We start from the raw sequence: 19,500 nt of genomic DNA, 5'->3' as shown, positions 1-19,500 counted from the left end.
AATTACCTTAACTCAGTGATTTTACCTTTTCTTCCTAGCTGATTGGCCTCACCCACTGTTATTCTGCTAAAGTCAGGAACAGAATCCATTAGCACCGAGCGCTTTACTGCTACACAATTAATCATTCCTTACAGGAATATTTTTCAACACAACACAGTTACCCAAGGGCCCCCTTACTTTCTGATGCCTTTGTGTATATCATTCAATTGTTCCCTTTATTTCTGCTTTCTCTCCCCTGTATTTTGGATTTCACTACAGTACCTCCTCCATTTCTGTAAGCCAGGTAAGGGAATCGCCAGACATTGCCCAGACCCACAGCACAGCCGATCACTGAGAGCAAGTAGTCAGTCTTCGAAGACCAGTTGCCTCGCTCCACATTCTCGTCCCTTTCACTCACATGTTCATTGGTGGCAGCCTGGGGGAAAGAGAGGAAATGGCCCACTCAGAAGTTAGACTTTGTCAGACTAGAACTCAAGTAAAAAGTACAGTTTTCACCCACTACTGAAACACTGTGTTGTTCTCCATTTAGCAGCAACCAGTTGGTAGTTTGAAAACACCCTGAACCCCACAGAGAGCCTCTGAAAATCACAACAACCAAAATCCCCAAATCAGCACCTCACAGGATTTTACATGAGTTTACTGTTATGTTTTGATAAAATACTCACCATGTCCTCTGGAGGGTGTGTTTGATGGTCATTCTATGAGACAACCAAAGCTGATTTTTGCTTGCCCATTTACGAACAATGATGAAAGATTCTTCTACTTTTTGCCCAAAAGTTTTCGAACTGTGTACTGCTCTGGGACTCTGGTTAAGGATGATTCAGCTCCACACCAGGCAATGATTCTTCCACAGTCAGAAGCCAAGTTGCTCATGTAATCTAAAAGGGGTGTAGCTCTGTTCACTCAGGTCATAATGACATCCAAGCTCCCAGAGTACTTTTACTGTTAATAGGTTGATCTGCCAGATTAAAAGTTCTTAATTTAAATTATATTTATTACTTTCACTTGTTAATGACACTGTAATCATGCTATGCAGCTACATGTTTTACAATGGGGGCATGACACAGTGGTGCTAAAGCAAAGTTCTGCACCTGTCCACTTAGAAGGAACACTCTGTTCTTTTTAACATTTGAAACTTGAAGGTAGCTGATTAAAGTACCTGAGCTCTTGTTAAATTTAATCAATCTCAAAAAGCAATTCAATCAAAGTTGCTTTTTCACCAGTTGCAGTTAGGTTGAAAATTTGCTCCTCCAGATAGCCTCACGTCCAGTGGTAAATGGCAGCTGATGTCAGTCCAGCTGCACCTATATTGCGTAGTGTAAATGAACTATTAGCTGGTCCTGCGGTTGACTATTGGAGCCTGATAATTACTGTGAATGATGTTATTGGTACATATACTTAATGCACCCTATCAATCTCCTCTCTAGACCATTTTAACAGAAACACTAACCAATGTGAAATAAACAGCTTCCTTTAAAGTAGTAGAGAGAGGAATCTGATTGAGGTTGAGGGGAGATCAAATCAAGATCTTCAAAACGATAAAAGGATTCGATAGGGTAGATACAGAAAAACTATGTCCTCTGGTGGGGGAATCCAGAACAAGGGGGCACAGTCTTAAAACTAGAGCTAGGTCATTTAAGAGTGAAATCAGGAAGCATTTTTCACACAAAGGGTATTAGAAATCTGGAACTCTCGCCCCCAAAAGGCTGTGGATGCTGGGACAATTGACATTTTCAAGTCTGAGATCCATAGATTTTTGTTATGTAAGGGTATCAAGGGATATGGAGCAGAGGCAGGTAAATGGAGTTGAGGTACAGATCAACCATAATCTAATTGAATGGTGGAGCAGGTTTGAGGGGCTGAATGGCCTACTCCTTTTCCCATAGTATATTGAGCGTTTATAGAACAATCTCACTCACAGTAATTTTCAGGCTTCTGTTCCTTAGGTTGAGTATTTAACGAACGTATCTACGCCCAATGGTTACTTGCGCTGATCTATGTGCACTTTTTTCTTCTAATTCTCTTGGCTTCTCTGTTCAGTTTTTTTATTTGACTCCTTTCTTTCCCAGCTAATATAATCTACTTTATCCTTTTTAACTCCATTTTTGCAAATTTAAATGAGCTTACCTTTTTGACTTCAGCCTTCTTGTTCGCTCCCCCCATCTCAGATTTGAAAGATTGCCACTTGGTCGGCAAAAGAAAAGGGTCCAAAAACCATTATTCTGCCCTTTTGATGTTGCAAAATATTTCACCGGCGTTGTGCCAATTTATCTGTGGTGGATACAGCTCTCAGGCATTAACTCATTGCTTGTGAAGCTCCCTTTTTGGAACAGGATTACACAGGAATTTCTCGGTACCAGATACTGCCAACTCTCAGATCGACAATTTCTGCTCAATTTTCCTAACAGATTCTCTGCATGTATGTCTGTTTAGATGTCACAGGGCTAATTTATAACTCAAGATGTTAGTTAACTGTGATTATAGTGTTATTTTATGATTGGATGTCTAATATGAAATCATCAAAACATAGAAAGCACTAGTAACATTACATATTATAGTCAATTCATTGATCTAATGTTCCCAGTGCACAGCTGTCCTCAAAGGAAGCAGGGGTTGGAGCATTGGTACTGCAGTGATGTAGCTCCATATCCACCTCACGACCGCTTTGGGAGAATTGGATGGGTCAATTTACTCAATTGTTTTCTTATCCCTCCCTAAATCCCAATGTCTTTCCAGCTCCCTCTCCTCCTTTAAGACTCTCCTTGAAACCCACCCCTCTGACCAAGCTTTTAGTCAATTCCCAACATCGCCTTCATTGGCTCAATGTCCATTTTTGTCTGATTATGCTTGTTAAAGGTGCTATATAAATTCAAGTTGTTGTTGTTGTTGTTTTTACAAGTGCCTGGTGTCATGTGATGGTGTGAAACCCATCAATAGCTTGTATTATAACATTCTGCCTTCTTGTTTTCTAAAAGGGCTGTGATAACTTCCTCATTTAACAGTGTATAGTGGAGTGGAGAAATGGTATTCAAGCAGGAGGGAGATTGAAGCCTTTTCTGTCCAGAACTTTAACTTAAATGAGGAGGCAATCTGAGTAAGCGTATGGCGTTGTATTGCTCCCGCCTTCTTATCCTCCTATGTGTCAGAGGAAACAGTGACAGCGCTGTGGAATGCAGGAGCTAGAATCATTCTGACTGTGGCAATGTTACCACACAATCACTGCTCACAGCGCACTGGATGTTTTAATAAGAGCTGTCATTTCATAATGATTGCAATGAACTCATATTTACTACATTGAAGCAAATTTAATCCATCAGCACACAACAATATCAACATAAAGCCACAAGCTAAAGTGCTCTACCTAATCAAAAATTGTATTTCCATTTGATGGCTTCACTTACCATCAGAAGGAAATAGTGGAAAAGTGGAATATAATATTCTTGTGGTTTGACATTGATTCTATGGTTACCACATAATTAGCTCCAAAACAAGACAAAAACATCTGTAGACAGAATCATTCCAAACAATCTCTCTGGCATTGAAAATTAACTTTTAAAAATGTGGAGTCTCATTACACCCAATTTTAATAGTTTTTGGACATTTAAAATGCATTTTTTAAAATTTAAAACATTTTAATTTTTTATTTTTTACTTTTTCTTCCTGTCACTTTCATCTTATTTTTAAAATCTTACTCTCTCTTTATTTCATTTTCTCTATCTGATTTTATAGTACATTTACTAATCTTATCTGACACTTCCTGGTTCTCATAGAGTGGCTTGCTTCAAACTGATTGTGGGAGGGGACAGGGAGATCCTGTCCTGCTCTCACACAGCCCAGGAAAGAACGCTGCAGTTTTTTGAACTTGCATTTGAAGTAGGTTGCCGCCAAAACGACTATGGTAACTTAATGGGTGAGTTCAAATCTAAAGCACGGCGAGCACTGGTGAACAATTTCTCAGCCACAAATGCCCCGAATTTCCTTGGACATTTTGCTGCTGGCACCGCTGTAACTTTGCTGGAAAAGCCCGATGGCGCACACCAACAGAAAGTCCGAGGAAATTCACGTGTTTGTATGAAACTCCTTTCTCTGATATCTCAACAAAAATGGGTTGATCCTTTGTTAAAATGGCAAAGAGATCAATTCCCTTATGGATCAGTGACGAATACCGCAAGGGCCCGAATTGAGCCCATTTATCTTCATTAATGTTAGACCAGCAGGACTTCTGCCTTGGGCCAGAATACGCTGTAGCAGGGCATCTAACAGCATTTGCTGTTAGTTAGACTTACCCCTGCACCCTTCAGCTCAAAAGATTTTTGCCTACAAAGTTGCTGAAAGTGTGAGCTGATAATATCACCGTGAGGGGAACAGGGCATCAGGGACCTGGGTGAGTGAACAAGGCAACCAAGTATGTATTTCCTTTACCAATCATATTGAAGGATTGGGAAATAAACAGCGGAAGGACTGAGAAGGAAGTGTAAATTCGAATGGGTGAATTCAATGTCAAATCAGGTACAGAAGGAGAAATAAAGAGAGGGAAAGAAAGATTGGATTAAGAGAGAGAGAAAAAAAGAGTCAGAAAGCAAAAGTAAGAAAAAAAATTAAATTTAAAATTTGACATTTTAAAAATCTCCCAAAAAAATTCAAAACCTGAAGGAATGAGACTCCACACTTGGAATAGTTAATTTTCGGTGCCAGAGAGGTTAATTGACAGTCATAAATATTATCACGTTGTTAAAAGAGTACTTACGCTTGTGATGACAAGCCTTAACTTTCTGTGGCAAGTTTAATGGGCATTTAATGGGCAATTAATGGGCAAATACAGCAAGTTCCTAACAAAAAAGGGGAGGCTAAGGGCGAGATGGCGTTTTCGCAGAGCTAACAGCGGAGTGGAGCGACTCAGACAGCAACTTTTGGATATTCGCATTTAACCGTGCATCTGCTTCTCACCTGAAGTTGCTGCACCATTTACCCATAAATAACAGTGGGCGCCATTAGCTTCACCGTTATTTTGACAGCAAGTTCTGGCCCTTTATTATTTTTAATTCCATGTTGTTGCAAAGTGCCTGGTGAATGGTTCAGTTTAGTTCTCAGAGTGCCCAGCTAAACAATTTACAACAGCTGTTTCCGACTCATTGGTTGTCTTGGACTACATTCTTGTTCATTTAAAACCATTCATTTATAAGAATTTTATATTAATAAATCAATAGCAATTACAGAGGTCAAAAAGCCTATCATTTCAAGCAAACAACTTGCAAATCTAAAGAAGAGAGAATTAACATTCACCAAGTAATAGTCAGGCTTGTTGACATAACTTAACAGGGTGTCCATGAGATTGCTCTGGAGTACTTTATGAGAAAAAAGGTTACTTCACTGGGGAAAATATGGTCTGGGGGGTGGAATTCAAGTTGCGTCCAAAACAGGTTAGACCGCTTGCTGCCTGGTACAAAAGGGAGGAACATGCCTGCGGCCTGAAAATCATGAACAGGGTCCTAAAATCGGGCATGAGACCCCGATTGGCATATTTTAACAGCCTCCCGGATGAAACAGATGGATATGCTGTGCTGCTCGCCCATGAACAGGCCCGGCTGAATGTTGCATCAGGTGGGCCTTGGGCATGAAAGGGTGGCTGAGGTGAGCCCACCCGAAGTTTGATCTTCTGGCCGCCTGTTTCTCATACAAGAGACAGGAGACAGCAGCAGTAAATTGTCCCCAGTGCACCAGTCATCTTGTGCATACCGTCCACTTCTTTGAAAAAATAGTGTTACCCCCTTCCCCCTCCACCTCCCATCATGTTCCCGCTGAAGTCATGATGGCATCCAGTCTAGTAATCCCAGAGACACGCCCAAAAGAAATCGATTGACAGTCCCAGATTGTCACATTTTACACATGGATTACCTAATTTTCAAATAAGTTAAAATATAATCCACACATTTGTATCAATTTTTTATGTATTTTAAGATAGCGTCAGCACAACTTGGTAAACAGGACCTACACTTAACTAAGCAAACTGAACACAGGACAGTTAATGGGCCCTACTAAAGTAGCCCTAGTCTGTAAATCAGGTTGTTGGTTTCACTGACTGGATTCAACCAAATATTTGATGATCTTCTTGAAAGGCTGTGACACGGGATGCACAGAAAGGCAGAAATGCACGGGATGTACAGAAAAAGGGCAATGGAGTAAGGTCAACACAAAAGAATCTCCGCCAATAAAACGACGAGATTATTGCAGTTGATCCCAGATCCTCGATGACCTCAATCCACCAGTAATGTCCCACCAGTGTGAGCAGAAAACTGATAATAGGAAAATGAGACATTGGGGCAATTATTGGGTTGGGCACATCTGGTGGGCGGTGGCAGAGCGATCGCATTGCCCACCCATTAGCATCAGGGAGAGGCCCGAACCATTTTCATGGTTGGGCCTCGTCTACATAATTTTGGCAAGCTGCCGGCACTCGATGAGTTTCAAGTCAAAACCGAAAGGGCAGGGAGGCAATCACTATCGCCAAAAGTTAAAATAAGCCCCAATCTGTTTGACTGACATTGCTCCATCCATTATTTCAACACAGGTGCTAATTTGTTCATTTTAAGTGGGTTAAGGTGCTCACCAAAATAACAGAGAGGAAAGTCATACGGACAAATATTAGCGACAGGAATATCTCCACTAAAAGCACCCTAATGTTTGAACTTGGATACAAAAATAGAGGAAATAAACGAACTGTTAAGTCTTTCGAGAGGATCGATTTGGTCTTTGTATCTTTCCCCTCTGTGTTGCAGTAAGAATGGACCCCAGTCAGGAGGTGGTTTGAAATACGCAACAAACTTCTGTCAAAACAAAATTGAAATGGTCAATAGTTTGTGTTGTTTTTAACTCATGACAATGCCAAGTGTCACTCATCTGAATGCATTGAAGTAATTGTGAAATATTCATTCCCCGTCATATGTGAGCTGAAACTTCCGTAGCTCCTTGGGGTCATTGCCTATTATCTTTCCCCAGAAAGATAAAATGACAGTCATCAAGTCAGCTGTAGTCTTACTTCTTCATAATATCAACATCCTTCTCCATCACGACACGGCAGCATCCTTCTCCATCCGAACACTGCAACATACTTCTACATCAAAACAAGGCAACATCCTTCTCCATCCTAACACTGCAGCATCCTTCGACATCCCAACATTGCAGCAACATTCTCCATCACAATACTGGAACATCCTTCTTTCTCACAACACAGCAACATCATTCACCATCATAACACTGTAGCATCCTTCTGCATCACAACACAACAACATCCCTCCCCATCACAACACTGCAGCATCCTTCTCCATCCCAACACTGCAGCATCTTTCTCCATCACAACACAGCAACATCCTGCATCATCAAAAAAGTGTAGTATCCTTCTCCATCAAAACACGACAACATTCATCTCAAACACTGCAGCATTATCCTTCATCTCAACACTGCAAATTCCTTCTCCATCCAAACACTGCAGCATTATCCTTCATCTCAACACTGCAACATCCTTCTCCATCACAACATTGAAGCTTCCTTCCCCATCCTAACACAGCGGCATCCTTCTCCATCACCATACTACAGCATCCTTCTCCATTCCAACACTGCAACATTCGTGTCCATCCCAACACTGCAGCATTCTTCTCCATACTAATGCTGCAGCACACATCTGCATCAAGAAACTGCTACATCCTTCTCCATCCAAACACTGCAACATCCGTCTCCATCACAAAACTGCAACATCCTTCTCCATCTCAACACTGCAGCATCCTTCTCCATCCAAACACTGCAACACCCTTCTCTATCACAACAATGAAGCATCCTTCTCCATCACAGCACTGCAAATTCGTTCTCCATCCCAACACTACAGCTAGCTTCTCCATCACAACATTGCAGCACCATCTATATCACAGCCGTGCAGCATCCTTCTCCATCCCAACACTGCAGCATCCTTCTCCATCACAACATTGAAGCTTCCTTCCCCATCCTATCACGGCAGCATCCTTCTCCATCCCAATACTGCAGCACCCTTCTCCGTCAAAACACTGCAGCATACTTCTCCATCACAACAATGCAACACCTTCTCTATCCTAAAACAGCATCATCCTTCTCCATCGCAACATGGCAGCATCAGTCTCCATCACAACACTTCAGCATCATTCTCCATCACAACATGACAGCATCCTTCTCCATCCCAACACAGCAACAACCGTCTCCATCACAACCCTGCGGCATCCTTCTCTATCACAACAATGAAGCATCCTTTTCCATCTCAACCCTGCAGCATCGTTCTCCATCCCAACACGACAGCTAGCTTCTCCATCACAACATTGCAGCACCATCTATATCACAGCAGTGCAGCATCCTTCTCCATCACAGCACTGCAACATCCTTCTCCATCACAACACTGCAACATCAGTCTCCATCACAACACTGCAACATCAGTCTCCATCACAACACTGCAACATCCTTCTCCATCACAACACTGCAGCATCCTTCTCCATCACAACACTGCAGCATCCTTCTCCATCACAACACTGCAACAACAGTCTCTATCTCAACAGTGCAGCATCCTTCTCCATCATAACATTATAGCATCCTTCTCAATCCCAACAACGCAGCATCCTTCTCCATCAGAACACTGAAACATCCTTCTCCATCGCAACATTGAAGCTTCCTTCCCCAATCTATCACTGTGGCATCCTTCTCCATCACAATACTACAGCATCCTACTCCATTCCAACACTGCAGCATCCTTCTCCATCACAACATGACAGCATCCTTCTCCATCCCAACACGACAACTTGCTTCTCCATCACAACATTGCAGCACCTTCTACATCACAGCAGTGAAGCATCCTTCTCCATCACAACACTGCAACACCTTCACCATCCCAATACTGCAGCATCGTTCGCCATCAAAACATGGCAACATCCTTCTCCATCCAAACACTGCAGCATCCTTCTCTATCGCAATACTGCAACATCAGTCTCCATCACAACATGACAACATCCTTCTCCATCCCAATACTGCAACATCAGTCTCCATCCGAACACTGCAGCATCCTTCTCCAGCACAAAACTGCAATATCCTTCTCCATCCCAACACTGCAGCATTCTCCTCCATCGCAACACTTCAGCATCATTCTCCATCACAACACGGCAACATCCTGCTCTATCCCAACACTGCAATATCTTCTCCATCGCAGCATGGCAGCATCCTTCTCCATCACAGCACTGCAGCATCCTTCTCCATCACAGCACTGCAGCATCCTTCTCCATCACAACACTGCAGCATCCTTCTCCATCACAGCACTGCAGCATCCATCTCCATCACAACACTGCAGCATCCTTCTCCATCACAACAATACAGCATCCTTCTCCATCACAACACTGCAGCATCCTTCTCCATCCCAACACCACAGCATCCTTCCCCATCGCAACATGGCAGCATCCTTCTCCATCGCAACATGGCAGCATCTATCTCCATCACAACAGTGCAGCATCCTTCTCCATCTCAATACTGCAACATCCTTCTCCATCCCAACCCTGCAGCATCCTTCTCCATCGCAACATGGCAGCATCTATCTCCATCACAACAGTGCAGCATCCTTCTCCATCTCAATACTGCAACATCCTTCTCCATCACAACACTGCAGCATCCTTCTCCATCAGAGCACTGCAACTTTCTTCTCCATCACAAGCTGCATTATCCTTCTCCATCCGAACAATGCAGCATCCTTCTCCATCACAACACTGCAGCATCCTTCTCCATCACAACACTGCAGCATCCATCTCCATCCCAACACTGCAGTCTCCTACCCCAACCCAACATTGAAGCATCCTTCTTCATCACAACAGTGCAGCATCCTTCTCCATCTCAATACTGCAACATCCTTCTCCATCCCAACCCTGCAGCATCCTTCTCCATCGCAACATGGCAGCATCCTTCTCCATCAAAACATGGCAGCATCCTTCTCCATCAAAACACGGCAGCATCCTTCTCCATCACAACACTGCAACTTTCTTCTCCATCACAAGCTGCATTATCCTTCTCCATCCCAACACAGCAACAACCGTCTCCATCCCAACCCTGAAGCATCCTTCTCCATCCCAACACTGCAGCATCTTTCTCCATCGCAACACAGCCGAATCCTTCTCCATCGCAACACTGCAACTTCCTTCTCCATCCCAACACGACAGCATCCTTCTCCAGCGCAACATGGCAGCATCCATATCCATCCCAACACTGCAGCATCCATCTCCATCAAAACACTGCAGCATCCTTCACCATCCCAACACTGCAACAACTGTCTCTATCTCAACAGTGCAGCATCCTTCTCCATCATAACATTATAGCATCCTTCTCAATCCCAACACTGAAACATCCTTCTCCATTACAGCACTGCAACATCCTTCTCCATCGCAACACTGCACCATCCTTCACCATCAGAGCACTGCAACTTTCTTCTCCATCTCAACATTACAGCATCCTTCTCCATCGCAACACTGCAACATCCTTCTCCATCGCAACACTGCAACTTCCTTCTCCATCGCAACACTGCAACTTCCTTCTCCATCGCAACACTGCAACATCCTTCTCCATCGCAACACTGCAACATCCTTCTCCATCGCAACACTGCAACTTCCTTCTCCATCCCAACACTGCACCATCCTTCTCCATCACAAAACTGCAGCACACATCTGCATCTCAAAACTGCAACATCCTTCTCCATCCCGAAACTGCAACATCCATCTCCAGCACAAGACTGCAACAACATTCTCCATCTCAACACTGCAACATCAGTCTCGATCACAACACTGCAGCATCCTTCTCCTTCACAACACGGCAACAACCTTCTCCATCTCAACATTACAGCATTCTTCTCCATCAAAATACGGCAACATCCCTCTCCATCACAACACTGCAGAATCAATCTCCATCCGAACACTGCAGCATCCTTCTCCATCCCAAAACTGCAGCAGCCCTCACCATCAAAACACTGCAACATCCTGCATTATCTAAAAACTGCAGCTAACCTTCTCCATCAAAACACTGCAACATCTTTCTCCATCACAACAAGGCAACATCCATCTCCATCCCAACAGTGCAGCATCGTTCACCATCCCAACACTGCAACATCCTTCTCCATCCCAACCCTGCAGCATCCATCTCCATCCCAAAACTGCAACATCCTTCTCCATCACAACACTGCAAGACCTTCTCTATCCCAATAATTCAGCATCCTTCTCCATCACAGCACTGCAACTTCCTTCTCCATCCCAACACTGCAGCATCCATCTCCATCACAACACTGCTGCATCCTTCTCTGTCACAACACTGCAACACATTCTCTATCTCAAGATGGCAGCATCCATCTCCATCAAAACACTTCAGCATCCTTCTCAATCCCAACACTGAAACATCCTTCTCCATCACAACATTGCAGCATCCTTCTCCATCCCAACACTGCAAGACCTTCTCTATCCCAATAATTCAGCATCCTTCTCCATCACAGCACTGCAGCATCCTTCTCCATCCCAATGCTGCAGTATCCTTCTCCATCACAACAACGCAGCATCCTTCTCCATCCCAATGCTGCAGTATCCTTCTCCATCACAACACTGCAGCATCCTTCTCCATCCCAACAACGCAGCATCCTTCTCCATCCCAATGCTGCAGTATCCTTCTCCAACACAACACTGCAGCATCCGACTCAATTACAGCACTGCAAAATCCTTCTCCATCCCAACACTGCAGCATCCTTCTCCATCGCAACATGGCAGCATCCTTCTCCATCACAACACTGCAGAATCCTTCTCCATCCCAACCCTGCAACATCCTTCTCCATCCCAAATCTGCAGCATCCTTCTCCATCTCAACACTGCAACATCCTTCCCCGTCACAACACTGCAACATCAGTCTCCATCACAACACTGCAACATCCTTCTGCATCCCAACACTGCAATATCCGTCTCCATCCCAACAGTGCAGCATCGTTCACCATCCCAACCCTGCAGCATCCTTCTCCATCTCAATACTGCAACATCCTTCTCCATCCCAACCCTGCAGCATCCTTCTCCTTCTCAACACTGCAACATCCTTCCCCGTCACAACACTGCAACATCTGCCTCCATCACAACACTGGAGCATCCTTCTCCATCCCAAAACTGCAGCACACATCTGCATCACAAAACTGCAAAATCCGTCTCCATTCCAAAACTGCAACTTCTGTCTCCAGCACAAAGCTGCAACATCCTTCTCCATCCCAACCCTGCAGCGTCCTTCTCCATCACAACACGGCAACAAACTTCTCCATCTCAACATTACAGCATTCTTCTCCATCACAACACTGCACCATCCCTCTCCATCTCAAAACTGCAACATCCTTCTCCATCCCAAAAATGCAACATCCGTCTCCAGCACAAGACTGCAACAACCTTCTCCATCACAACACGGCAACAACCTTCTCCATCTCAACATTACTGCATTCTTCTCCATCAAAACACGACAACATCCCTCTCCATCACAACACTGCAGAATCATTCTCCATCCGAACACTGCAGCATCCTTCTCCATCCCAAAACTGCAGCATCCCTCACCATCAAAACACTGCAACATCCTGCATTATCTAAAAACTGCAGCAACCTTCTCCATCAAAACACTGCAACATCTTTCTCCATCACAACAAGGCAACATCCATCTCCATCCCAACAGTGCAGCATCGTTCACCATCCCAACACTGCAACATCCTTCTCCATCCCAACCCTGCAGCATCCATCTCCATCCCAACACTGCAACACCTTCTCGATCCCAATAAATCAGCATCCTTCTCCATCACAGCACTGCAACTTCCTTCTCCATCACAACACTGCTGCATCCTTCTCCATCACAGCACTGCAACATCCTTCTCCATCCCAACACTGCAGCATCCTTCTCCATCGCAACACGGCAGCATCCTTCTCCATTAAAACACTTCAGCATTCTTCTCCATCAAAACACTGCAGCATCCTTCACCATCCCAACACTGCAACAACTGTTTCTATCTCAAAAGTGCAGCATCCTTCTCCATCATAACATTATAGCATCCTTCTCCATCCCAACAGTGCAGCATCCTTCTCCATCACAACACTACAGCATCCTTCTCCATCACAGCACTGCAACATCCTTCTCCATCCCAACACTGCAGCATCCTTCTCCAACGCAACACGGCCGCATCCTTCTCCATCGCAACACTGCAACTTCCTTCTCCATCCCAACACTACAGCATCCTTCTCCATCGCAATATGGCAGCATTCGTATCCATCACAACACTGCAGCATCCTTCTCCATCACAGCATTGCAACTTTCTTCTCCATCACAAGCTGCATTATCCTTCTCAATCAAAACACTGCAACATCCTGCATCATCAAAAAACTGCAGCAAACTTATCCATCAAAACACTGCAACATCTTTCTCCACCACAACAAGGCAACATCCATCTCCATCACAACAGTGCAGCATCGTTCACCATCCCAACACTGCAACATCCTTCTCCATCCCAAACCTGCAGCATCCTTCTCCATCACAACAGTGCAGCATCCTTCTCCATCTCAATACTGCAACATCCTTCTCCATCCCAACCTTGCAGCATCCTTCTCCATCTCAACATTACAGCATCCATCTCCATCAAAACACGGCAACATCTTTCTCCATCCGAATATGGCAACATCCATCTCCATCACAACACTGCAGAATCATTCTTCATCCGAACACTGCAGCATCCTTCTCCATCCCAAAACTGCAGCATCCCTCACCATCAAAACACTGCAACATCCTGCATTATCTAAAAACTGCAGCAACCTTCTCCATCAAAACACTGCAACATCTTTCTCCATCACAACAAGGCAACATCCATCTCCATCCCAACAGTGCAGCATCGTTCACCATCCCAACAATGCAACATCCTTCTCCATCCCAACCCTGCAACTTCCTTCTCCATCCCAACACTGCAGCACCCATCTCCATCACAACACTGCTGCATCCTTCTCTGTCACAACACTGCAACACATTCTCTATCCCAATATTGCAGCATCCTTCTCCATCAAAACACTTCAGCATTCTTCTCCATCAAAACACTGCAGCATCCTTCACCATCCCAACACTGCAACAACTGTCTCTATCTCAACAGTGCAGCATCCTTCTCCATCCCAAAACTGCAGCACACATCTGCATCTCAAAACTGCAACATCCTTCTCCATCCCGAAACTGCAACATCCATCTCCAGCACAAGACTGCAACAACATTCTCCATCTCAACACTGCAACATCAGTCTCGATCACAACACTGCAGCATCCTTCTCCTTCACAACACGGCAACAACCTTCTCCATCTCAACATTACAGCATTCTTCTCCATCAAAACACGGCAACATCCATCTCCATCACAACACTGCAGAATCATTCTCCATCCGAACACTGCAGCATCCTTCTCCATCCCAAAACTGCAGCATCCCTCACCATCAAAACACTGCAACATCCTGCATTATCTAAAAACTGCAGCAACCTTCTCCATCAAAACACTGCAACATCTTTCCCATCACAACAAGGCAACATCCATCTCCATCCCAACAGTGCAGCATCGTTCACCATCCCAACACTGCAACATCCTTCTCCATCCCAACCCTGCAGCATCCATCTCCATCCCAAAACTGCAACATCCTTCTCCATCACAACATTGCAGCATCCTTCTCCATCCCAACACTGCAAGACCTTCTCTATCCCAATAATTCAGCATCCTTCTCCATCACAGCACTGCAACTTCCTTCTCCATCCCAACACTGCAACTTCCTTCTCCATCCCAACACTGCAGCATCCATCTCCATCACAACACTGCTGCATCCTTCTCTGTCACAACACTGCAACACATTCTCTATCTCAATATTGCAGCATCCTTCTCCATCAAAACACTTCAGCATTCTTCTCCATCAAAACACTTCAGCATTCTTCTCCATCAGAACACTGCAGCATCCTTCTCCATCACAACAACGCAGCATCCATCTCAATCCCAACACTGAAACATCCTTCTCCATCCCAACAGTGTAGCATCCATCTCCATCGCAACACTGCAGCATCCTTCTCCATCACAACACTGCAGCATCCATCTCCATCACAACACTGCAGCATCCTTCTCCATCAGAACACTGCAGCATCCTTCTCCATCACAACACTGCAGCATCCTACTCAATTACAGCACTGCAAAATCCTTCTCCATCGCACCACGGCTGCATCCTTCTGCATCAAAACATTGCAGCATCCTTCTCCATCACAACACTGCAACACCTTCTCTATCCCAATAATTCAGCATCCTTCTCCATCCCAACACTGCAACTTCCTTCTCCATCACAACACTGCTGCATCCTTCTCTGCCACAGCACTGCAACACATTCTCTATCTCAATATTGCAGCATCCATCTCCATCAAAACACTTCAGCATTCTTCTCCATCAAAACACTGCAGCATCCTTCACCATCCCAACACTGCAACAACTGTCTCTATCCCAACAACGCAGCATCCTTCTCCATCACAATACTGAAACATCCTTCTCCATCCCAACGCTGCAGCATCCTACTCCATTACAGCACTGCAACTTCCTTCTCCATCCCAACACTACAGCTTCCTTCTCCATCACAACACTGCGGCATCATTCTCCATCAAAACACGACAGCATCCTTCTTCATCACAAGAAGGCAACATTCATGTCCATCCCAACATTGCAGTTTCCTACCCCAACCCAACACTGCAACATCCTTCTCCGTCACAACACGGCAACAAACTTCTCCATCTCAACATTACAGAATTCTTCTCCATCCCAAAACTGCAGCACACATCTGCATCACAAAACTGCAACATCCTTCTCCATCCCAAAACTGCAACATCCGTCTCCAGCACAAAACTGCAACATCAGTCTCCATCCCAACAATGCAACATCAGTCTCCATCCCAACACTGCAGCATCCTTCTCCATCCCAACGCTGCAGTATCCTTCTCCATCACAACACTGCAGCATCCTTCTCCATCACAACACTGCAGCATCCTTCTCCATCCCAACGCTGCAGTATCCTTCTCCATCACAACACTGCAGCATCCTACTCCATTACAGCACTGCAACTTCCTTCTCCATCCCAACAATGCAACATCCTTCTCCATCCCAACCCTGCAACTTCCTTCTCCATCCCAACACTGCAGCACCCATCTCCATCACAACACTGCTGCATCCTTCTCCATCCCAACAATGCAACATCCTTCTCCATCCCAACCTGCAACTTCCTTCTCCATCACAACACTGCGGCATCATTCTCCATCAAAACACGACAGCATCCTTCTTCATCACAAGAAGGCAACATTCATATCCATCCCAACATTGCAGTTTCCTACCCCAACCCAACACTGCAACATCCTTCTCCGTCACAACACGGCAACAAACTTCTCCATCTCAACATTACAGAATTCTTCTCCATCCCAAAACTGCAGCACACATCTGCATCACAAAACTGCAACATCCTTCTCCATCACAACAATGCAACATCAGTCTCCATCACAACACTGCAACATCCTTCTCCATCCCAATCTTGCAGCATCCTTCTCCATCTCAACAGTGCAACATCCTTTCCCGTCACAACACTGCAACATCAGTCTCCATCACAACACTGCAACTTCCTTCTCTATCCCAACACTGCAGCATCCTTCTCCATCCCAAAACTGCAGCACACATCTGCATCACAAAACTGCAACATCCTTCTTTATCACAACCCTGCAGCATCCATCTCCATTAAAACACGTCAACATCCTTCTCCATCCCAACACACAACATCCTTCTCCATCGCAAAACGGCAGCATCCTTCTCCATCCCAAAACTGCAACATCAGTCTCGATCACAACACTGCAACATCCTTCTCCATTCCAACCCTGCAGCATCCTTCTCCATCCCAAAACTGCAGCACACATCTGCATCACAAAACTGCAACATCCTTCTCCATCACAACACTGCAACGTCAGTCTCGATCACAACACTGCAGCATTCTTCTCCATCAAAACACGGCAACATCCCTCTCCATCCGAACACTGCAGCATCCTTCTCCATCCCAAAACTGCAGCATCCCTCACCATCAAAACACTGCAACATCCTGCATTATCTAAAAACTGCAGCAACCTTCTCCATCAAAACACTGCAACATCTTTCTCCGTCACAACAAGGCAACATCCATCTCCATCCCAACAGTGCAGCATCGTTCACCATCCCAACACTGCAACATCCTTCTCCATCCCAACCCTGCAGCATCCTTCTCCATCACAACACTGCAACACCTTCTCTATCCCAATAATTCAGCATCCTTCTCCATCCCAACACTGCAACTTCCTTCTCCATCCCAACCCTGCAGCATCCTTCTCCATCCCAACACTGCAACATCCTTCTCCATCACAACATTGCAGCATCCTTCTCCATCACAACACTGCAGCATCCTTCTCCATTCCAACGCTGCAGCATCCTTCTCCATCCCAACGCTGCAGCATCCTTCTCCATTCCAACGCTGCAGCATCCTTCTCCATCACAACACTGCAGCATCCTTCTCCATCACAACACTGCAGCATCCTTCTCCATCACAACACTGCAGCATCCTTCTCCATCCCAACGCTGCAGTATCCTTCTTCATCGCAACACGGCAGCATCCTTCTCCATCACAGCACTGCAGCATCCTTCTTCATCGCAACACGGCAGCATCCTTCTCCATCACAGCACTGCAGCATCCTTCTCCATCACAACACGGCAGCATCCTTCTCCATCACAGCACTGCAGCATCCTTCTCCATCACAACACTGCAGCATCCTTCTCCATCACAACACTGCAGCATCCTTCTCCATCACAACACTGCAGCATCCTTCTCCATCACAACACTGCAGCATCCTTCTCCATCACAACACTGCAGCATCCTTCTCCATCACAATACTGCAGCATCCTTCTCCATCACAACACTGCAGCATCCTTCTCCATCACAACAATACAGCATCCTTCTCCATCACAACAATACAGCATCCTTCTCCATCACAACAATACAGCATCCTTCTCCATCACAATAATACAGCATCCTTCTCCATCACAACAATACAGCATCCTTCTCCATCACAATACTGCAGCATCCTTCTCCATCACAACACTGCAGCATCCTTCTCCATCACAACAATACAGCATCCATCTCCATCACAACAATACAGCATCCTTCTCCATCACAACAATACAGCATCCTTCTCCATCACAACACTGCAGCATCCTTCTCCATCACAGCACTGCAGCATCCTTCTCCATCACAACACTGCAGCATCCTTCTCCATCACAGCACTGCAGCATCCATCTCCATCACAACACTGCAGCATCCTTCTCCATCACAGCACTGCAGCATCCTTCTCCATCACAGCACTGCAGCATCCTTCTCCATCACAACACTGCAGCATCCTTCTCCATCACAGCACTGCAGCATCCATCTCCATCACAACACTGCAGCATCCTTCTCCATCACAACAATACAGCATCCTTCTCCATCACAACACTGCAGCATCCTTCTCCATCCCAACACCACAGCATCCTTCCCCATCGCAACATGGCAGCATCCTTCTCCATCGCAACATGGCAGCATCTATCTCCATCACAACAGTGCAGCATCCTTCTCCATCTCAATACTGCAACATCCTTCTCCATCCCAACCCTGCAGCATCCTTCTCCATCGCAACATGGCAGCATCTATCTCCATCACAACAGTGCAGCATCCTTCTCCATCTCAATACTGCAACATCCTTCTCCATCACAACACTGCAGCATCCTTCTCCATCAGAGCACTGCAACTTTCTTCTCCATCACAAGCTGCATTATCCTTCTCCATCCGAACAATGCAGCATCCTTCTCCATCACAACACTGCAGCATCCTTCTCCATCACAACACTGCAGCATCCATCTCCATCCCAACACTGCAGTCTCCTACCCCAACCCAACATTGAAGCATCCTTCTTCATCACAACAGTGCAGCATCCTTCTCCATCTCAATACTGCAACATCCTTCTCCATCCCAACCCTGCAGCATCCTTCTCCATCGCAACATGGCAGCATCCTTCTCCATCAAAACATGGCAGCATCCTTCTCCATCAAAACACGGCAGCATCCTTCTCCATCACAACACTGCAACTTTCTTCTCCATCACAAGCTGCATTATCCTTCTCCATCGGAACACTGCAACAACCGTCTCCATCCCAACAGTGCAGCATCCATCTCCATCATAACATTATAGCATCCTTCTCCATCCCAACGACGCAGCATCCTTCTCCATCACAACACTGAAACATCCTTCTCCATCGCAACACTGCAACTTCCTTCTCCATCCCAACACTACAGCATCCTTCCCCATCGCAACATGGCAGCATCCTTCTCCATCGCAACATGGCAGCATCTATCTCCATCACAACACT

At 45.3% G+C, this 19,500-nt stretch overlaps 1 protein-coding gene across 1 annotated transcript in view; it reads right to left on the bottom strand.

Annotated features, from left to right (window-relative positions):
- Positions 1-6,674: 6,674 nt before the first annotated feature.
- Positions 6,675-19,500, bottom strand: part of LOC137333187 (sodium- and chloride-dependent neutral and basic amino acid transporter B(0+)-like) — a 106,474-nt gene continuing 93,648 nt past the window's right edge. Inside the window, exon 14 of the mRNA XM_067997370.1 lies at positions 6,675-6,824. Coding sequence (XP_067853471.1) covers positions 6,675-6,824 — 150 coding nt within the window. The remainder of the gene's footprint in view (positions 6,825-19,500) is intronic.

The sequence above is a fragment of the Heptranchias perlo genome, chromosome 15, assembly GCF_035084215.1.
Source record: "Heptranchias perlo isolate sHepPer1 chromosome 15, sHepPer1.hap1, whole genome shotgun sequence".
Taxonomy (NCBI): domain Eukaryota; kingdom Metazoa; phylum Chordata; class Chondrichthyes; order Hexanchiformes; family Hexanchidae; genus Heptranchias; species Heptranchias perlo.
The sequence above is the reverse complement of the archived record's forward strand: the minus strand, read 5'-3'. Positions and strand labels throughout refer to the sequence as shown.